This window comes from Lycorma delicatula, chromosome 2, assembly GCF_047948215.1.
Source record: "Lycorma delicatula isolate Av1 chromosome 2, ASM4794821v1, whole genome shotgun sequence".
Classification (NCBI taxonomy): domain Eukaryota; kingdom Metazoa; phylum Arthropoda; class Insecta; order Hemiptera; family Fulgoridae; genus Lycorma; species Lycorma delicatula.
The window spans coordinates 18349950-18374482 of NC_134456.1; the positions used below are offsets into that span (position 1 = coordinate 18349950).

A 24533-nucleotide genomic window follows, 5' to 3' on the forward strand; every position below is an offset into this window, starting at 1 on the left:
ATTAACGTTAAATATAGAAGATTTAACTAAATTACCTTATTTATATTATTATTACGCATTATTTTTGCGTGAGATAGATAAAATATTCATAATAATAAGAAAATTATGTAAAATAATATGCGTACCGGTTAATGCACAATGCATGCCGGTTACTAAACAATGTGATTTTCGAAATAGGTTTTATTGTTTTACAGTTTATTTTATTCAATATTTTTTGCGGAAATTTCTTACAGATGCTAAAGACATGTTTGTAAATTAACGATTTTTATGCGTCACAATAATATCTTCTTTTTTTTTCTTGATGATATCGCCACATAAGCTTGAAGCTTGTGCGCGGGATTCAGAAATGGAATTTTGTAGTGTGTGAAAATGCCTGACCGGGATTCGAACCCGGGACCTTCAGATGAAAAGCCAAGATGCTACCACTCCGCCTCAAATCGGAAATTTCTATAAAACCTCATAAAACACTTTTGAGAACTGCAGTTTTTAGAAGAAGAAAAGTAGTCCTAGAGATTGTAATAAAATGCATTACCTTAGCTGAACAATAATTAAGTAATAAAACGAATAATTGCTTTAAATTAATATCTATTTTATTAAAGAACTCAGCTGTTTTTCTTTTGTTAGTTATTTTTATCGGAGATATTTCTTAATCATTATTTTTATTCTTTTATATTTTATTTGTAAAATAAAACCAACGTAATTTAAAAATTTTACCATGAATTTTTAATAGATTGTCACGGTATGATTTGATATTTATGGTGATTAATATTATTATTGCTTACTTAATAGTTTGACGTAAATTAATGGGTCAAAGTTAATTTTTTGTTACATGTTTTTCCTAAAAATGTTAGATATTATATTTTAAAATTAGTATTTTAATTTAATACAACTTTAAAATAAAAACAATATTAAATACTTTGGAATCTAAATATAATTTTTTTTATATCTGCTTTAACACACAAAAAGTTCGTTAAATTAAAAAAAAGTGATACAAATTTAAATTTTATTTTTTTAAAAATTCAGCTCCAAATAGAAAACAAGGTAAAAAATGTCTATTCCTTGTTTTGGCACTGAATCCAAAAAGTTGAAATCAAATAACGAATTAAGGGTTTTTAATGTATTCATTGTGTGGCTTTTTAATTCTATCTTTTTAATTTTGTTTGTACTTAAAATGTGCATATTCATATAAAATTGTCATTCACATCAATAAAAGGTCATTTACAAAAAAAGGCAAAGACCTGGGTCTTGATAAAAGTAAGAAAGGCATGCAGGGAAATGACGGAAAAACTTTCTATCTAGTTTTGACTTAGAATTCAAGATTCATATTCTCTAGATTATGTAAATATATATTACTTTTTTTACTGTTAACATTTTTTTAGAGATTTTCTTAAATTCTAGCCGGAAAATACTTTGATTATGAGAGTTGGGTTCGCCTACATATCACTTAGCTGTAGCAACCAGAAAACACAAAGTAATTAATTCCACAAAATAAAATAAAAAATCCACTCAAATTATTTTGATAGAAATTAATATCTTTAAAAAAAAAATGCTCATTTAAATTGCGAGGAAAATCTTCAAAGGGAATCCCGAAATCTGGATGTTTGCTTTATGCTAGGCTTCAACAAACATGAAATAAAATTTTGATCTAATTTAAACCCTTTTTCGTTTTTTAAAAACTTCATAAGATGAAGCACATACAACACGCATACACACTCAGAGTTAAGGAATTTGTGCTGCAAACAAAAAATCTACGCAGATATAATAGTACTTTAATTAATCAATATGATTTTAATAACATACTTTACTTGTTAAAATTATTGTTTACTTAGTAAAACATTAGACTGTCAAAAAAATTTAATTGTTAAAAATAATTCATTTAATATTAACTAAAGTTAATTTGTTAATATTATTTAATTCTATTTTAATAAATTTAACGAACATCATGCACCGTTATAGAGACTAAATTGTTTTTATATAGATTTGTATTTAATACAAATATCGAATCAATGTACTCTTTGTTTACTATCAAACTAACACGGAGAATCATTTTTTAATAAACTAATTTATATTCTTAAGAAGTTAAACCATAAACATTATGATATTTACTAGTTTTTAACACGTACCTATTATGTTATGCAACATTCATTATATCTCCACAAGGCAAAACAAAAATTCATATTCTCCTGTTGTAGCTACATGTATCGGTTAGTAACTGTCCTATCATCGAGGATATATTTTTAAATTTTGAATATAATATTAACAACATGCAGATAGCAACTATTTCATGACGCACAAGAAAACAATGAACGTCCTAGGAACGTTTTACATTATATTTCCCTTAGCTGAGAATTCTTCACTGATAAACTGAAAAGCTTATACAGCTAATATTACTATATACATTTATTTTTCTTTGCACCAGTTTTGTTTTATTTTAAAAGAATAATTTAACTGTAAAGTTTCTTAAAGTTTCTGTTTTAGCAGTTATGCATCAAACATACCTTGAGTAAAAGCACTTTAATTGTATTTTGATGAAACCCATAGATTGATGATTTAAAATCTTTAACACCCAACTCTTTTAGCACTTACGATATACCAGATATTGGAGTGACTAGTTAACTTAAGTATAAATTTCACACACGCAGGCTAACACATATGTACAATATATACATAACGTATATAATCTTCAAAGCAGGTAAAATCTCTATCTTTCTATATATATACCACGGTCTATAGAGATATGATGTGAATATTACAGATAAAAAAAATCAATATATGCGGCACTTTTTAACTTATCATTTTTTAAAAAAGTATTCACTTATTAATTTTTTTATCAGTTCAGTTTTTTGTTTGCTTTACTTCGTGTTCATTAATTTAACTTCAATGTATTTAATAATTTAAAGAACTTATATTCATAATACAATTATATTTTATTGCCAAAACTGTAATGTAAGGGATTTAACATGAATTATAGTTCACTTTCTAATATTACACAACCATTTCCATGCCACACTTACTAGTGAAACTGAGGAATAACCTGTCTTCTTCACTTAGTCAAATATCAACGTGCCAAGATCACAGAAATGTGAATATGGAATATTAATATGTACGTGAAATATAAGGTGAGATTTCCCTTACAAGTGACAAATTCAATCTGTTCATCACAGGAACTGGCTGATAATAGAGAGCATCATTACTCCTAAAGAAAGCAACACTGATAGGTACAGGGTACCTCTTGTATCTCATGTGATGTATATGAATCAAAACCGCAAGAACCAGAAACTGAGTTACAACTGCGAGAAATTGGGACGATTAATTTAAAGCAACAAGAATAAATAAATTAGTGGACTGTTACAATAAAGAAATGTATAACATTTTCTATACAGAGTTCCCAAAAATGTCTGTTAAGCATATCATGAATTTTGGATCTCCGGATGAAAGGCCAAGACTCATCTGCCACGAAGATCGGTTATTTATTTATGTATTCATAAAAACGGGCTACAATTGATTGTTTTTGTTTGTTTCATGTATGTCTGGATTTTCAAAATTCAGAACTAAATTTAATACACCAAATTCTATTCAGCGTTAAATAGTTTATTTTGTGCAATTCTATTACTATTTGTGTTTATCTCTTAATTAGTGTCTGTTTTGGTTGAGAAGTAATACAATTTTTGTGAGAACTGGAAGAAAGGAATTTCTTTTGAAATAAATATTTTAATTGATTATCCAATTATTATACATTACAGTATGATTTACTTGAATACAATAATCTTTACTCACATAATAAGGTACTTGTAATTCTTAAACAAAGAATCCCGATTCTGATAAAACTTTTACTGTTGCTAATTAGCTTTATTATCGAAAAAAATAACAGGTTAATAAAATAAAGTTTATTTGTACAACTGCTATTTAATTATTTAATCCTTTTTGTAATTTTTTAAAGATTTTATCTGAGAATCAATATTATATTTAATAAAAACTTTCAGAATAAAAAAGGAATTTATTACGTAAAAAATATGTATAAATCATTTTAAAAATCCACAATTCATTTGCCGTGAAGGAAGACAATCTTTAGTTAATATCATCGCAAAAAAACATACATTAAGAATAATAATAAACTGAACTGCTTAAAAAATCTACATAAATTGTGTTCATCATATTTAAATTTTATACTGAAGCATGAATAACTTTACTCACATAAAGAAACGAAATGTAAAAGCAAACAAATATGAGAGCATTTCCTCGCAACTTATAAAGAACAGAAACCGTCAAAGTTTAACTGTAAATTTGTCTTACTTATCACTGGATTTCCATATTTTATGTAAATCGTCATAATAGAATATTATTATTATTAGTCTATTGCAAATGTTGATGTAAATGAATATTTCTTTAAGTGTCAAACATTCATTTCATTTTCTATCTTTCACATTACAATTAAAAATAATGAAAGAATGTGTTACCACTTTTTTTTTTTAAATATTATTTTTTTTTATAAAATAAAAATATCTTTATTAACACTACTCTCATAATTTGTACAATTCAAAACTGAACTATCTTAAAATAATAATATTAATAATGTTTTAACACACGACGTTCACTTATTGCATATATAGAAACATTATTTCAGGATGAAATAATGTTAGTTATTATCGATAAAATCTATTATAACGAACGACGGCTAAAAATAAAAAGTATTATTTATCTCAATATTAATTTATAAAACAATTTAAAGATAATTATTAAAGATAAATCTTAAAATTTATTAGACAAGACATAACTTTTCATTTCTATCGTTGTTATAAATATATATTAAAAAAATAGTAATGTGTTATTCAAATTTTCATTCATTAAACTATATATTAAATACTGTAATTTTATTTTTAACTATGTTTATTTCTTAAAAAATAAATACTCGTAATGCACAATTAACCTTTTTAAATAACGATGTTTTGCCAAAACCAAATAATTAAAAATAGACATTCCCCACATTATAGACATTTTTTCTTACAAATAATCTAGTATTTGAAAAAAATTATTTATCTATTACTTCCTTGTACGAAGTAAAGGAAGTATTATAATCGCGAAAAATTTTGGTTTTCAAATTTCAACGGAAATATCCATTTTGACCATTCCTGAATCCATTCTGTCTAGTTTTGTGGTGACCTCTGTACGTACGTATGTATGTATGTATGTATGTATCTCGCATAACTCAAAAACGATTAGCTATAGGATATTAACATTTTGGATTTAGGTCTGTTGATAATCCAAAATTCAAAAAAATTGGGATATTAGACTTTTTCTAAACTGCAGTAACAAGTTCTCGTCGAGAGCTTTTCAACGATATTTATAAATGGTACTTATTTTCATTGGTTCCAGAGTTATAGCCAAATGAAATTTTAATTAATGAAATATTTGGAGAAATATTAATATTATTTTACAAGGAGAAGGCACATCGGTTCGAATCCGACTTAATATACATATAATTTTTTTAACTGTTTTTTTTAAAATTTAAATATATTATTTACTACTTATTAACTTCTGATTGTAAAAAAAAATGTACAATAAATAATAATTCAATAATAATATTAAAAAAAAATCAGAAATTATTAATGAAATAAAATTTTATGTACTTTTAATTTAAAATATATATATATATATATATATATATGTAATTTAATAGGCGTAAAGGAAGTCATGTAGTGCTTAAATCAGATTTTTTTTTATTGCTACATTCCAATATCAATACTTACACGTTTGTTATTTTATTCATGGAGATTTAAAATTAAAAAAAATTGAAATCTATGTTCTTTCATATGGATTGTTATTTTGTAATTATCTGTTTATATAACATTGTAAAATGAAATACATTGAACTTTTTTGTCATGTGTTATTTTTTTCTCAAAACCAATATTTAAACTTTTTCTCAACTGGAGTTATTAATTTGATTGTATACGGATAAAACAACACGTCATTCTTTTCCCTTTTGCATTTTTATCATGTTGCTGTTTTAAACTTGTTTTAAAAAGAATTTGTCTTAAGTTTATTTAAGTCTGCTTCCTTTTTAAAGGTTTTTTTATTCATTATTTTTTTTTTTTTCAAAGAACAAAACAGGAATATAACCACTAAACTATTACTGTACTGCGCATACAGTACTCCCTCAGGGATCTCACGTAAGCAAAACCGCTAAACGACCTTGAAATTTGTTTTAATGACCGTCATGATTATATATATATATATATATAATATTATTATTTTTATTTTGGAAACTATCTGCTTATTTGATGTAAAATGAATATTTTGACCTTAATTTAATTTTTATCGAGTTTTTTTTCTAAAACCGTATTTAAACTTTTTCTCAACTGAAATAGTCTCAGTTGAATCACTTCAGGTGTATTTTAAACGATTAGTTACTTAATTTCTATGTATTTATTTATTATGTTTCAAACTGAAAAAAATAATTTTCCTAATATTTTTACAATAATTTCTAATATAATATATCCTACCCTACTAAAGAGCATTTGTATGTGTGTCTGTGCGTGGGTCCCCCTTAGCTGAGAACATGTTTACATGATTGAACATACTGCCCGTCAAAAAATCGTAAGATTTCTTAAATGTTTTAAAACAAAAAATAACAACGGTAACAATAATTATGAAATAATAGATTTTACTACCGTAATTCATTCAATATTGTAACAGAACTACACAACTATTTTCGATACAAATAAAACTATTTACAACTACTTTCGATAAAATACAACTATTTTTGATACAAATAAATCGATACTGAAAATAGTGTCGATTATCCATTTATCAATTTCTTTTGGCCTTGTAATTACAATTAAGCATACACATAGGCAAAGCACGTGGGTCAAATCAAATGGTAAACAACAAAGTTAAAAATTAGAAGAAACAATAATGGACAAAATTTAAAAAAAATTGAATCCTACATATCCTCCTTAGCGATTATTGATTTTGAAGCCGACTTCTCTTTTTTTATTGTGTCAATAAACGTGTTATTACGATATTTAGTTATTATTATGATAGACTGTTTCGTAAATTGAATATAATATATAAATTATTTATTTATTTATATTTAAGCTTTCAGCTCTCGTATTGAGTGAACTTGCGTATGGATATTATGGATCGTGATGAATAAGTTAAGAGTGTGCAATCTTTAAAAAGATGCCTAAACCGATCTAAACCAAATTTAATTGGGAAGATTTACTGATATTTTTTTCGCTTTTCCTTGATCAATTTTCGTCATTCAGAAAAAAAATTTTTACGCAAGAGTTAATCAATTTAACTAACACTTAATAATCTCATTCCGAACCCGCCCGGAGGGCCTTGCGGAGGCGTGCCGTAGGCACGTCCTGCAGCTAGTATTTTAATATATTTTATAAACAGTATATACTATGCATAATTATATTACAGAAATTTATAACAAATAATTTATTTTAAATGCGATTTTCAAGATGCTTTATATAACACCACTTGATTAGGTTAAAGTAATTCTGTTTTTTCGGATTGGAGGAAATGTTATTAACCATTCCTTATCTTAATTTCTTTAAATCGCCGTTGTCTTAAGATAAAGGGAATCGTTTGCTATTTATTTCGTGAGACTCTGTGAAGCCTTACGACGTTACTGGGCTGGCACAAATAAACAATCCTAACTCATCAATATAATTCTGAATATTAGCAGGGTTCACATTTAGCGCTTAATTTATTAATAAAATATGCTTATATATTATAATAAATATAATATACATAAGTTCTCTAAAATTTGTAAGCCAAGTAAATTAAAATTTGGAAAAAATTTCAATAACATTGTTATTGGACATAAGACTTTAGACATATTACACAAAGATATTAGGGTTGTACAGATGGAAATTTCTGCGCAGATGTAATTAATATTTTTCTTTATTTATTTTTTTTATAAACTTACTTATTTAGGGCTTAATTGCCTAATAATTTTTTTTATAAAATTCAATCCTCCAAAGGGTAAAAATTAAGATTGCACAAAGATATTAGGGTTGTACAGATGGAAATTTCTGCGCAGATGTAATTAATATTTTTCTTTATTTATTTTTTTTATAAACTTACTTATTTAGGGCTTAATTGCCTAATAATTTTTTTTATAAAATTCAATCCTCCAAAGGGTAAAAATTAAGATTGCTAATTAACTAAATCATGATAAATCCTTCAATCTCAGAGTAGCTAGAAAGTAAAAAAATCTGATGTAAAATCTATATAACTTCCTTGTACGCCTATTTAATTACATATACAATTTTTTTTTTTATTGAATAATACCTAAAATTTATTTCATTAATAACTTCTGATAATTTTTTTTTTTATTGCTGTTATTGAATATTATTTATAGATTTTTTTTTACAAACGGAGGTTAATAGTTATTAATAAATCAATGTAAAAATTTAAAAAAGTTAAAAAAATATAATTTTTTTTTAAAGAGATTTAAAGGAGATTAGGATTGAGAGATCTTGTCTCTACTCAAGATATAATTATAATAAATACATATTTAAAAATATATATATATTTAAAATATTTATGTATTTGTATAAATATATAGATATATAGTCTCTGTTCAGATGTAATTCAATTTTTTCATATAAATTTATTATGTATTAAAATAACTAGTAGCAAAGCAAAGGTAATAATATACTTATAGGTTAATATTTTGTCGTAAAACATCTAATTTACTAGTCAATATTATAATTAGTAATATCACAGAATTGAGGAAAAACTGTATAATTTATCATTAAAAACTTAAAATTTCAAATTAACATTTTTTTAAATGCATTGAAAAAAATTTTAATTTAAAATTTTAATTGAAAAGTAATTGTAATTTTTAATTTAAATAAAACATTTTTTTTTCAAATTCTATTAAATTGAAAGTTACTTATTGTTTCAATTTCTCTAAAAGAATAATCATCTGTTACCACAAATTCATTTTACATATAGAACAAAAATTGAATAATGAATGACGAAAAAATAAGATAAATAAAAAGCAAGAAAAAAAATAACTAAACTGTAATGAAAATAAAGAAACATATCTTTATTAAACAATTGATAAAAAATAAATTCTTTCAAAAATCGATTTTTAGGATTGGAATAAGTTGTGTAGAACAAGATGAAGTAAGGTATCTATCCACATTAATTTTTATAAGAAAGAAAGATTAACGGGAATAAAAAATAAAAAAGTAGATAAAAATTATAAGCTAACAATTTAATGGTAGAAAAAATTAAACGGTAAAAAATGAAGATAAACTAATTTTAAGTGTACATTTCAAATAACCAATACTAAATATTTTGAGATTATAAATAACAAAAAGTGCTCACAGTAAATTTTTGTCAGATGGAATGATTTTTTGAAAATAAAAACTTGCTTATCATTTTACTTTAATTTATCATTAAATTCTGAATGAAATTTACAACTGGATTGTGCAGAAATGGCTGTTTTGGAAAGGATTCTTTTGTTTGTATGCTAGCAATATTGTTCCTCATGTTACCACACGATGTTCCCGTTTTTCGGTTTAAATTTCTATGTAGCAGTTACTTGTGAATGAACAAAATACATCATTTGAAAGATTTATTCCAATAAAATACTGTAAAAACAATAAACAAAGAGTTGAAGGCATCTCAATCGTGGTGATTTTTTACGTCGCGATTGTATTATAATGTGAATAAAATTTTGAGAAGGTTATCTAATTACCAAAAAAAAAACCATAAGGTTTATGTAGAGTTGATCGTTCATAGGAAACAACCATCTTAATTAAATCCTGTCATTCAAAGCCGAACCTTTATGAAACATGCTCTGGATCTGTTAGTAAGAAACTTTCTACTATACTTTGTTTTTGTTACATGTTAGGTGTCATAACCAGGAGACAGGAGACAAAATTACTAATAAAATGGCATAGCAATTTCTTAGAATTAAAAATATTCCGTGCTAAACTTATTAAAGAAAATGAGAATTGAAGTGGTTTCCTGTTGCCTTCTTTACTAAGCTGAAAGTATTATTGTAAACCAGCATGTCAAATCGATCAAAATGCAGGTAATTTTACGAGAGATATCTGCTCTCTTTTCATCTCAGGTATAGGATTGTAATAACAAAAATCATTACCATCAGAGAAAATAACTCATCAGTTCCCCGTGCTTCTTTGATGCTTTACGTGCCTCACACTCATAAGAAAGATTGAGACATAATATAAAACAATAAATTAATTTACTCCTTTGTGCGGAAAGTAATGCATTATTTACATTTTCTTTAGGTAGTAGAGAACCAGGACATTTAACAAATTTAATTCCTGTTCAGAAAAACTTCAAATAGAACTGCCACCTGACAAAAACAAAAAAAATTTAGAAGCTGTACAGTCCTGTAACATCTATTAAAAAGCGACTGAAATGTTGACCCTTTTCTTTCGATCTAAGAAGTACATTTTTATTTAATGGCGCGGAATTTTAAAAACTCGAATTGTCGTTAGTTAGCCTTTAAAAAACCAAAATTATCAGTAACTTTTATTTAATCTAAGCTAACAGTTTAGGGTACATTTTCATTGACCTTCAAAATCGGGTCGAATTTATTTTGAAGATTATGAGAGGAACACAGCTACAGTGCGTACTGATCGGTACCAACACGTAAAAATATTTTCTTTCCAAAAATCAAGGGTTTACCTAAGGGTGTACCGAATGAACTAAAACACACAGGTTTGGTTAAACAAGGACTGACAGTAAGATGTTTGACGAGCACGTCATTTCTCAATTCCCAAATTGAACTGATCATCCTACTCGGGTAAAGTTTTACCTCAAGATTTTATACTCCAGTTTTACTAAACGCTTATGTATGTATGTATGTATGTATGCTAGAATATCATTCACTTTTAATAATGTGTAACACAAGAGTTTGAAACTCTCACCTAACTTATAGTTTCTGAAATCGATTCCAGAAGTACGTACAGAGTACTGAAGCCCATGTAAACACCATGTAATTTTTAAATAAGGGTACTAATTTCTATCAGTACCAATATTTTTATGTTTAGAAATTAATAAGCCAACAAAGTTCATTAGAAAAAAGTGATACTTCGTTATTTAATTTTCCAAGCATAAGAAATTGCTGCTCATCCTGAATATATAAAATGAATCATTACCTTAGATTTTATTTGAAAGTATAATCTATATCGCTTATATACATACAGCTGTGGAAACAAACATGGATTATTATACTTTTGAAATGGATATTAAATGACAGAGTAAATTTTTTTTAATGGAGTAAGTACCAGTCGACTTTAACATCGTGCTATAGAAAATAATAAACTTATTAATACTACAATAACAAAATTATCATGAATATATATTACCGTGAAATAATAAAATACGTAACAGGAAAAACAGATGAATTTAAGCTTTTATAGTATAAATAAGTAGTGTAAAATAATTTTTTAACCTTAAATGGATTACATTCAGATGATGGGCAACAATTTCAAATAATAACAATGAAATGTAATTATTTTAAGTTAAAGAAATAAAAAGTACAGTAAATATAAATAATTCTACAACTATTCTTTATTTATTTATTTTTTTAATTTATGAGTTTTACGTAAAATCAATTAAATAAGATAAAGAATATTCAATTCAAAGAAAGAGAAATAAATAACCACAGTTTTCAGAATTAAGAGTCATTTAATTTTCCACTTCACTTAAAAAACCGGTTTTAATACGGCAACAACATTTCTGTGATGAACTCTTAATTCTGTGGAGAACAGTAAATAAAATTTAAAAAAAGCATCTTTGGAAATCTACACAGGATAAAAATCTTAATTTCCTTATATCAATTTTTTCTTGTATGATATAAATATAAAATAAAACTTATCACAAAATTTAATAAAATGTATAAAAAATAATTTTCCTTTTAATGATGCAGAAAATATTTACTTGCTTTTATTACTAAACATCTATTTTTTATACAAGAAATGGAAATTTATTCAAAACAAATATATATGTACAGAGTGTATCACGAAGTTCTCCTAGGACTTTCATAATCTATTCTACTTGTGAAAAAGTTCATATAAACATATGTCCTAAAATGATTCGTTTTCGAGTTACGGCTACTGAAAGATTTCGCTCGGACTTCAGCTACCCCGGGATTGAAATTGTGCTGAAATTTTTAGGGGTTAATTAAGGGCCAGAATTAGTGATTTCTTATGTTTTTGTCTGGAAAAATTGAATAAAAGTGGTCCTAGAACCGTATCTGCAGTAACTTTTAAGAAATCTGGGGTGAAAACTAATAAATTTTGTAAAAACCCCTGTTTTTTATGTTTGACGTACAACATTTTTTTAAATGGATAATAAACAGATAAATATTATAAACAAAATTTGTACAAAATTTAATTCTGAACAAAATTATATAAGTTAAATTGTATAAAACAAAGATAAGTTAAAAAGATTCGAATTTTATTTAGAAACGGTATGCTAGACCAAAGTGCATAATACATACCAGTTTATAATAAATGTTAAAAAATGAGCTCGTCATTTTCAATACATCTCTTGGCACGCTTCTGTACTGATTTTATTGCTCTTTTTAGTTCTTCAGAGCTGTCCTTAAGTTGCTCAGCCGCATTTATAATGCGGACAATTAATTCCTCACGAGAATGTATTTTTACATTCACGAGAATTGTATTGTATACAATATTTTTCATCCATCCCCAAAATTCTAAAGGTGTTATCTCAGACAATCTTGGTGGCCAGAAACGTAGGTAGACCTCCACAACCGATCCATTTTCAAGGGAAATGATGATTTAAGTAAGTGAAAACGGTACAAGAGAAGTGGGGAAGGGCGCCATCGTGATGGAAGTATAATTTGCGTCTCAACGCTAGAGGAGCATCTTGAAGCAGCTGCGACCTCATTTCACCGGGGTAGCTGAAAATCCGATCGAAATCTTTCATTAACCGTAACTCGCAAACGAAGCATTTTAGGAAATATGTTTATATAAACTTTTTCCATTATTTTCACGAGTAGAATTGGTTATGACAGTCCCGGGGCTTAGCGAGCCCTTTATATACCCTTTATATCCAACCAACTGGAATGAGGAAAAGCAAACACGGTCAAGATCAATAAGATTCTAAAATCCTGACGCCTAACAAAGGACATCTACAATAAGAAACGGATTTCAAGAATGGGCAAGATCAGGCACTATATAACGATAATCCGATCAGTAGTTTTATACGCAGCAGAATGCGTACCTCTGAATCAAGGAGAAATAGATAAACTGGAATTTGCTGAAAAATGGAAAATAAGGAAAATTCTAGGGCACAGATAAACTAACGATGGTTAGGAATTAAGGAAGAATGAGGAATTTTACCGGGAGATATACAGAATCACGGAAGCCACACGTAAGCTAAAACTGGTATTATACGGACTCCTGACAACAGTGGATTCAAACAGAATTACAAAGATAATTATTGACAAATGGTGTAAAGACGAACTTAAACGGTTCAAGCAAGTCAAAGAGGACTTAAGGATAGCAAACAAACGTGACGGATTTTAAAGACAGAAGGATGCTTAGGAAAAAGATCTTAGAATTCAGAGGGATCCAAAAAGAGAAGAAAGAATGCGCTAATCTAAAGTGGCTAGAAGAAAGGAGGAAGCGGCACAGTGAAAGAATGGAGTATTAGAAAGCTAAAGAACTAGCCAAAAGTTAACTATTCTATGTGGTCTTACAGTTTACAGGGCTGGTCTAATGGTTAACTCGTCATCGTAAATCAGCTGATTTCGAAGTCCAGAGTTCTAAGGTTCAAATTCTAATAAAGAAAGTTACTTTGTACGGATTTGAATACTAGATTATGAATACTGGTGTTCTTTAACACCAGTATCCATTGGTATTTTTTTCGTGGTATCACGAAATAAAATATATCTACAAATGCCTAAATTTTCACAAAAATTACACATTTTATGTTACATTACAGAAATTGTTTTATTGACTTTTCTTTATTTATTATTATTAAAAATAAAATATGTAATTGTGTTATTGTTTGTGATATTGTATGTGAAAATAAAAAATAAATTATATATGTATATATATATATAAAATAAAGATTTGTTTTATTTTATTTCAAATTATTCCTTATTATTTAAGGAAGAATACTAAAAGCGTAACATGTTCTATTGTTTAAACTTTTACCTAGAACGTTTAATTGAACTTCTTTATTATGGAGGTACAATTACATGCTATTTAGTTAGAGTATATGTAGTATTTATTCCCTTTAAATTATTAATTTAATAATAATAAATTAATACTATTTTAATATTAATAAAAAAATATTAAAAACTTAACCAATTAATGGAAAATAATACTGTAAAACTCTATCTTAATTTCATTTACCCAATGTATTACAAATTAACGAAATTAGTATCTATCCTTTTGTGAATAGATCTTTTTTCCAAAAGAAATATTTTCAGGTATCTTTATATAATAATAATATTTACATTTTTCTTTTGATTTTCACAAATTTGTAAAATTATTTAACATTATTTTATGAGTACAATAATAATATATGTGTAGTAGGTCAGTAATAACAAAATATTCGTAAGTTCTTATTTCTAAATATTTAATTAAACCTCATAACATTATTAATTTTAATACTCAAATAAGGAGCAATATCTAAAAAAAATAAAAATAGTTTAATGAAATTTTCAATCTATGATATCAGGAAATCGAAATTAATATGAACAGTAAAAAAGGTTAACGTGAATCGTTCATACAATTTTTTTAACATTAACTATAATTGATGAAAACAAATACTAATGATTAATTCTAAAATCTTTCTTGTTTTACAAAATTATATATTATTTAAATATTAATTGCAACTTTAATGTGGAATAGAAAATATGTAAAGATGTTTTCAAAACACCACTCTTAAATTAAACGCACTAAAAGGTAAAAAATAATTTTAGGACGGAATCTCAGAATGGATTTGACAACAAGCTTTGATGATCATATGTAAGATTATGTGAAAGTCATAGCTTCTCATTAAAAATTTGATGCTTTTACCAATTTTTTCATATACGTGATTAATAGTTTAAACAGTGGGAAAGCAAAGATTTGTACTCTGACGTGAGCTCCTCACACTTTAGGGCATTAATCACGTATATGAAAAAATGAGCAAAAACATCAAATTTTTAATTTGAATCTATGACTTTCATATAATCTTATATATCATCATCAAAGCTTGTTGTCAAATCCATTCTGAGATACCATCCTAAAATTATTTTCTACTTTTTAGTACATTTAATATAAGAGTGGTTTAAAAAAAATTTTTTTATATACTTTTTATTTTCTACTTCTAAGTCTTTATAAATTTATACTTTACAGCTACACAGGTTTGAGCGATCTTTTAAAGTTTTCATGCCTTCAATTTACAATACTGCAGAAAAGAATATAGTAGTAAAATTTTCTGAAATACATTGAAATCAAAGGCGTAAAACTAGTGTTACTCTAAACACAATTTCTTTTTCAAAAGGCTACTTATAATAAATCGTTCTTAAATATTACGTGAAAATAAAAAAAATTGAAGTGCAAATTTCTATGACTGTAATTTAATTTGGTTAAAAAATTTTCATTTTCAAAATGTTCATTAACCGTTTTAGTAATAATGAAATAAATTACGACCTGGAAAATCTAAAAAGCGTTATGAATATGTCATATTATTATTGTTCAAAAGTAAACTTTTATATAAGAATGAATAGCAGATTTTTATCGTTATAAGAATTATAAAAGGACTACTTTTTAAGTAAATATTTCAATCACAGACTGAAATATATAAATATGAGTATGATCCAAAACCGTTCACAAAAGAGTAACAATATTATTCATTATTTGTACACTATTCTTTGTGCTGATAACAAAATTCTAATGAACTGTGTTATCAGAAAGCGCGTGACACTAGTTTAAGTTAATTAACGCATCTTAGCGGCTTGAAAAGTTGCTAACATGTGTTGTCATCAGGAACAAACCTGTAGGCAAAATTTCAAAGCGGAAGTGCTTCAAAATTCGACTGAAAAGTTCCGGATCATGAATCTCACATACATAGTCCAAGGGCGAATTTAATATAAGAGTGGTAATAATAAAAAACATTTTACAATGTTAATCAATAATTAAATTAATTTTTTCAAGCATTAAATCTTCTATAATTCAGAACTTTGAAAAAAGTTATTAATCAATAAAGTAATTTTTTTTTGTAAATGATTCGCAGTTTTCCTTGTTCATTAAAAAAAAATAAAAATATTGAATTGTATGTTAAATACTTATGTACGAAAAAACTGCTTTTTATTCCTTGGGTAATTATAATGTATTATTCTTTAACTCGTTCTATTTTATTCATATTTAATAACCTTTCAAAATTAAAAAAAAATAAATTAATAAAATATAAATATATATTTTTTAACTTTAATAAGTAGTTATATTTTGTATATTTATTTATTTTATTGAACTATAGATGTTCTTTTTTATATTCAATCAAAAAAATTCAATTTCATAAAAAATGATTAGAAATACAAGCAAAATAAAAGATGGTAAACTGAAATAATATTTTAAAAACTGTATGTAAATATTTTGTATCTATATACAATTATGTCCTTGAAAAATCATGCTCACTATCTATAAAAATAATTCAAAATATATATTTTTTTATTGCATAATGAAATAATAAAAAAAAAATAATAAAGCTCATTAATGTAAATATTAAGTATTTGTATTATACTATGAAGATAAAATCAAAAAAATAATAAATAAAATTAAATTAAAAAAAGTTCAAAGCAATTTAGTAATTAAGAAATAATTAAAAATTTGAATAAAACCGGGAGTTATTAAATGTAATTTCCTTAAAACAGAAATGTTAATAAAAATTTCAGAATAATTAGTATAATAGATAAGACTAAGATTAAAAATCAACAACACGTTGTAAACTGTTAATAATTTATTTTATACCTGGTTACATTATGAGGGTAATGTTTTTTTATGCTATACTTGTTTTTCCCCCTGTTGTAGAAAAGCTCTAACGTTTTATTTAATAAATTGCTGCCAAACGATTTGATTTATCACACTAATAATACGGTATATTTAATAATTTGAAAATAATGTAACGATCAAAATTGTTTGAACTTATTAAGTGTGGTACATAAAATTGCTCGGAAACTGATTTCATAAAAAAAATATGGGAATTCATTTCGGAATTTCAAAGCCAAAATTTTTCACCTTTTTTTCACGAATCATACTTATATTATTTGGTTATCTAGTGAAATTCTATTGGGTAAATGAGTTTTTATTCCCTTTCGTCCGAAAAAAATGAGTAGTTAGGGAGAGTAGAAATGTAAATTATTTTTTCCATCTTTTCCCAAGGATCAGTGTTCTTTTACGTGCAATTCAGTTAGCAATGATTGTGTACATTACAAATTAATTAATTGTTTATTTTTTCAGGTTTGCGCTATTGGTTAAATAGGATTATAAATTTAGATAATTTTTTTTGTACATTCTACAGTTGTAATAATTATTTAACCGCACACTTTTGCTTCGTTTGTTCACAATATTAACAGTACTGAAAAGGCTGTTGAATTTATATAAAAAAAAAGAAAATACTCGTACTTCACCAAAACAAGAGTTTGTAAAAAATATAAAAAAGATGAAATGACATTAAATTTCCATTCAAAGCAAATTCGTTGAATGTATCGTAAGCAAAATTGTAGCGAGTCAATCTCTTTGTAAAAAAAAATACACGGTTAAAAATTAGTAATTTGACTCTTTAAAAATTAATATTGTTCATTCATTGTTAGGTTAATGGATATACGACAAAGAAATTCTATTTAAAAGAACTTGACATGCAAACCGAAAATATAACAAACTGGAAAAATTATTTACGTGAAGTTTTGCTGATAATTTGTTGAAAAATCCGAAGAAAATAGGAAGTGTCGGCTTGATGTGGAAATTAATAAATGCTGTTTTTCCAAATGAAAATATAATAGAGGAAGGATTTTACCGAATCAATCGATTTTTGATGATATTTTCAGAGATAACAAATTGTTTAATGTATGCTGTTCCATATCGGAAAAAAACACTTGTCTTGACACCATTAAAGCTTGTGTTGAAAAAGGTTCGCCGATTATATCTTGCAAATGGAAATCTTATGATGAAATTTCTAAATCAGAAGGCTACACCTTCAACATCTGACGGTGAATCATTCGGAGAATTTTGTGGATCCCGAGACTGGAGTACGTACACAAAAAATTTAAAATTTGTGGATGTGTGCCAAATAACGCAATAAAAAAGTAAGGAGGACGTAAAGAAAACTAGTGGACTATTATACCAGTATGCGTGAATTATTATGGCATCAGAGATACAAAAAAGAGAGGAAGATGTGTTCGAATTAGTGCTTCAACAAATTAGTGAGGTTTTCTGTCGAATAATCCTAATTTTCGCCTATGTGGTGTATTTTGCATATTTTGTAGTGGTAATTATGTATTTATTTAGTTGTGTAATTTATGATTCATAATAAATATCATATTCAAAAATATTTAATAGAAATTTTTTATTCTACCGTCATTTTTTTAAATTTAATCTTATTTAATTATTCAAGTACATGTTATTCTACATTGATTAAAATAAATTTTTTATTTATTTTTTTTATCTGTGAAATTCCGAAAAAAGTGCCAAAATATGTATTATAGCAGTGGTTCCCAAACTTTTCCGAGTCGCGGCGTCCTTTTTCAATTACAACTTCTCCATGACACCCTATGCTGAAGTAAAAGTATGACTACTCGTAAGTAAGAGATAAAAATAATTAAAACTCATGTATTTTCATTATTTTTTTTTACTTTATTAACATTAAATCAATAATTTTAATTGTCTTGATTCGATTAATTATGGAGCTTTTACAATATTTAGCCGCGCTTCTGTGAAGAGGCCCGCAGCTCCCCGGGGCGTCGCGGCGCACAGTTTGGGAATCACTGTATTATAGAGTTGTGTGACAATATTAAAAACGAAAAATAATTATTAAGTTAAATATGTATAATATAAATAAAAATAAAAATATTACCGAAAATAATTTAAATAAATGCAAAAATGTTTTGATAATCAATACATTTGGAAGAAAAGTCTATAGTTAATTTTAATGAAAAATTCAGAACAAAGATAATAGAGTTAAAAATCGATTTACAAATTAAAAAATTATTGCGTTTTCATGAATACATTTTTGAGTATTCATGAAATTTTAAAATTATTTGTGCCCTACAAAAGATACTCATTGGGTAAATGATATTTAAATAAAAATATAACTTTGAGTTTGTTCCCCTATACCTATTTACGAACAAGAAAATCCCACCATTACAAATCATTCGGTTTTCTTCTGCCTATTATGTAATAATAAAAATATACCTTATTTACTCTTCGTTTAGGTAAGTTGTCATAATTTAATAAAGTTCGACTATAACATGGATTTTATTTTAGTTTTTTTTTATTCAGTTAGTCGTCTTGTACTTAATTTTTAAATATTATACTTATTATAATTTTTAAACCTGAATAAAAGTTAAAGGATGTAAAGAAATTTTGACCGGATAATCGGTATAATAGTTATTGTGCTGACTTTTTTATAAACTGATTCTCGGTTCAATTCCCTTGTTTATCTTTCAAAAGTTTGTCCGTGGTCTTAATAAAAGAAAAAAATATGTATATATTTTTTACCCACGAGGAAACAGAGACGGTATATGCGTTTCGGGTAAGAGGTTGTGTATATGTGTATGTCTGTTGCCATTTTCCTCAAAAACTGCCGCACTGATTTCAATGCGGACTTTTGCATTACATAGTTACCACTTCAGAACAGGTTCTTAGACATTTTACGGTTACAGGGCACCACGGAGTGCTGTAGTAGATATGTTTCTTCAAAACAGCTTCGTGGGTTTTTTAAATTTCTAATTTTGTCACTTGTCAACGAATAATATGAATTATAGCCATTCATTTCCTAATTTAAAATGATTTTACATTAAAGTACGAATTATTTATTTTCTTTTTATCCCACAAGAAAAAAATGCATTTCAGTAACTTACGATCGTTTAAAAAATATTAAAGTTTATTTATAAATGTTACGTATAAGAAAAAAAATTAAATAAATGCTTTTCCTTGAAATTCGTGATAACTTTTCACGAATTCATAGTACGAATATAATAATGAAAATTAACCATTTATGCAGATTTCCATCTTTTCATACTTAAACAAAGAAAAACTGTACCATTTTTAACAATCCAGAAAAATTTATCTTGTCGCTTAATAATTAATAGTAAATAATTGAGGAATAATATTTGGTAATACAAAGCGGTATTAGTGATAAATAAAAAATAAATTTTTTGTTCAGATCGATATATCAAACAGATAACATTAAGTAGTTGTCATCTTCGTTGGATAAAAGAAAATGACCTGTACCGTAATAAATAAGCTGAATGGTTAAATAAATCCACGGTAAAATCAAAATTAAAACATCAAATTTAAAACATTTATTTAAAAAAGGAGGAAATATTTATAGATACTAAATAAAATAAGTACAAAAATCATAAATTATTTCATGTTATAATTTACGATGAAAAAGATACATTTTTTTATAAAAATCTGTGTTATGAAAACATTCATCAAAATATTAATATTAGTTGTGTAACTTTACATTACTTAGCAGGAAGATTTTTTAATTGAATGGGTAATTTATCAAAAGTATCAATGAAAGCAAACTTCAAATAGAAAGGCCCTTTCTTGTACGTAGAAGTATTGCGCTGGTAATTTGAAAATAGTTCTGCTGTATGACAATTTTAATACTCGCATTATACTTTAGCCGTTGAATTAAAATGATCACTTCATAATGATAGTAAAAAAAAATTGAACGTAATTTTATATTATTTTGAAATTATTTTTCTACCGATTTGTGAACTTATGTTTCATTATTAACCATATACAAAAATAAAACGAAGGAAAATCAAACAATAATATCAGAAATGGCTCAATAAAATCAATATAATACTTTAATTTTTAATTTTTGAAATAACCATGTCTGACCTAAGTAGCTATTATTTGGAAAATAACTGAATCACCATTCCTTTATACATACTTAAACTGAGTAAGAAGAACTATAAGGAAAATAAAGAAAGTTTTTTGGGAAATAAATTAGAATACTTGGTCCTACTAACCTATTATAATTAATATAAAGCGAGTTATTAAGCTTTAAACTCATTAGTAAAGATATACCAGGCTTTCAACAATAAATTATCTTGGGTACTTACTTACATACTACATTTTATATTTCTAAGATATCATTATGACACCAACCTAATAAGGATTTAAAGTAATAAAAACATTTAATGGAGAGTTGTGAGTATGTATGTTTGATTTTAAATTAATTTAATTCATAATTTAGAGCAAATTAATAGTTTATACTGCATTTAAATCACGTAAAAAGCTTAAAATATAATATTTGAGTTTTGGGTTCGAATCCCAGTCGACTAAACCATGTTACAAAAATTCATTACTTACCTCAAAAACGGTGACTAATTGGGTATAATAAACGCATTTAATAGGAACAACTACTGCTTAAGAAAATTAATAATAATCTTTTTTTACAAAACTGCCCAAAAAGGGAGTAATTTTTTTAGGGTGTATGTATGTATGTTCCACCGTAGCAGTTCAACGGTTGAACCGATTTAGATGTATGACCCCGCCTTGGAATCCTTACATTACTGGGAGTGTATATATATATATATATATGAAAAAAATTATACTGTATACAAAATTGTCACCCGCACGCTCTTTAATTATCCTATTTTAGTAATTACCCTATAATAAAGAGCAATGTTTGTCAGCGATGTTTTTTTTTTGGTAGTCGTGTTTTAATTTTTAATATTTATCACTTGTTTAATAATTTAGATATAGTTTTTATTTACTTTTCAATAAACAATAAAAATGTTAAAAGTAACATAATAAAATACAACTACTAAATTGCTACTCGCCTCTAATAAAATTTATTGAAATATTTTAAGTTTTAACGCCAGAAAAATTTACTAATGATCTATAATACAATGATGGAATAGAACAAAGGTTGTGGTACGTAAGCCAATATTTAGGAAAGATGCATATTCATTTTCTTCTAAGTAGCAAACTTACAGAGGATAAATTATAAAAAGATAAAAATGCGAAACATAAAAAAATAAAGAAACTTCTTTTTAAAATACTAATAAATGTACAGTGTTATAAATAATATATGGATTATATAATATATAACATATATATTATATTTAATTTATAAAAATATGTAAATAAAAAAATATCTGCTGAGTTATGAATGTACATTTAAAAAAAGTAGCATAATAAATTTTTTTTTAATTTAAAAAAGTTGTCATAAATGTCTACAAAATGCAAATACGTTATATTATTATTATTTTAGATCTATAAAAATAATTTTTATAAATGTATTTAGATAAAAAATTTAAAAATGTTAAAATAAACGAAATTAATTGAAATGCATTTTAAATAGATTTATTTTTTTAGTTCACATAAATAATTTACCTATTCAACTGTGGAGCCAAGGGAGCCGCTGTGTTTGCCATCACTGTCGTGTAGTAAGAACTGGAATGATCAACTCAAACTTTATACACAGTTCTACTATTATAACTACGTTGAGGTAGAACAGGTGCTGAACTGGTGTTGAAGCTAGTCAAGGTCCCGGTCAAGACTTCTTTAGTGATAAACAACCTTTTCGTTCTTTTATGTTTAAATAAACAGACGTTAAAATTCTTATATCCGCATTTCGTATTAACATTTAAAAACATACGACAATAATCTATATAACATGTATAAATACGAGTATGCAATATATACGAGTGTAAATGTATGTATATGATATATACACATTTAAATTTGTCTTCTAAAATGTTTTCTTTATCTGAATTATTCTAATTTGACGTACAGTGTGTGTACTGACCAAAAAAATATCGTTTTTTAACAAATTATATTTTTAAATTTCAATAATGCAAATACGTTTCAGGGCATAATACATGTAAAAATATATTTTCATTAGAAAGGGTTAATTAATGTGTTTCTTTCACTATATATCGCAATCTGTCTTATTAAAGAGACCCATGTAATTTATACAGGATATCTGTGGTAAAATCGGCACCGGACATACTTGCTTTCTCTGAGAATAATGATGTGTATTATACACTTATTCTCGTTAATGAATAAAATGAAGATGATATTTAAGGATGTATACCCCAAACTTTTGATAGACTTTCCAAGCTGATATGCAGTAATACATAATCGCTCAATTAAGAAGCCAATGAAAGATCACTTGCGTCTAATTCGCTCACTTGTTTCCTATTAAGCTGCCTAATATGCTTATCTTTCTTCAAAAAGATGTCTCATCTATGTAAATGTTAGTTGTTTCAAGTTAGGAAGTCTAATAATTATTGCACTTTACACACAAGTACATTAATTAATGTACATGAAAATGAGAATTTGTAAATATTTTTCATCAAATAATCTTAAGATTTTTTTTTTTTTTTTTAAATGGAAGCAATCTTTGACTTAAGTTGAAAATGTATACCGTCTTAGTCTGCCAGGAAAAAAGCCATTTAAAATTTGTCATTTAAGAAAAAAGTATAAAAAATATATATGGCTATTAAATGATTTCCCTTACCGAAGAGCTACAATAAGTTAAATAAAAACGTTCCTATTAACAAATATCCTAAAAGGTAATATACGTTTTCTGAAATCTTTTTGTTTATTTTAATACCACATTTCAGTATAACCGAAAATATAATATTTTTTGTGCTGTTTGGAATATTGAAAAAAAAATCGAATTTGCGAAAGACTGGCATTCTAATCGATCTTTATTTAATGACGTCATCACATTCTTTAAAAAAATAAACAAAGTATTTATTATGAAAAAAGAAGAAGAAATCCGTATGGCAGAGATAAATAAATGGATATATAGTATCTTTCAGTGACTTAAATTTATTTTTTGGAAGTTTTTTTCAAATTCTGAGTCAAGCAGACTTGAACCCAGTATCATTCACAAAAAATAGGACAATGAATTAAAATATCAGAATTCAAAATTTAAAAAATAAATGTTCTTTAATCGTTTTATTTATTTTTCTATTTACTGTTTCAATGACAATTTTAATTTTTTTTTTTTATCGATAAAATATTAAATTACGTCTTCATACAAATCCCCAATATAATGTTAAAAGTTATTTTTTGTAATTATCACTTTTTAAAATGTTTCTAATAAGCGGTGCTGTTTAAAGTTTTATCTATAAATAATCTAAAACATTTTTCCAAAAAATCAACCCCCACCTCTTAAAATTGAAATTATGCTTTTTTTCTTTTTCTCTATCTCCCTTAGGTTTAAATATTAAAAAGTATTGAAAATTGTGATGTCTAAAAAAAAATTCACATTGTGATGTCTACAATTTTTAAACATTTTAGATCCGGCCCTAAAGTTCA

General features: G+C 25.9%; 1 protein-coding gene across 1 annotated transcript in view; it reads right to left on the reverse strand.

Moving 5' to 3' along the window:
• LOC142320516 (alpha-tocopherol transfer protein-like) overlaps window positions 1-22733 on the reverse strand; it is an 84339-nt gene extending 61606 nt beyond the window's left edge. The window contains exon 1 of the mRNA XM_075358390.1: window positions 22596-22733. Coding sequence (XP_075214505.1) covers window positions 22596-22636 — 41 coding nt within the window. The 5' untranslated portion in view covers window positions 22637-22733. The remainder of the gene's footprint in view (window positions 1-22595) is intronic.
• Window positions 22734-24533: the final 1800 nt, after the last annotated feature.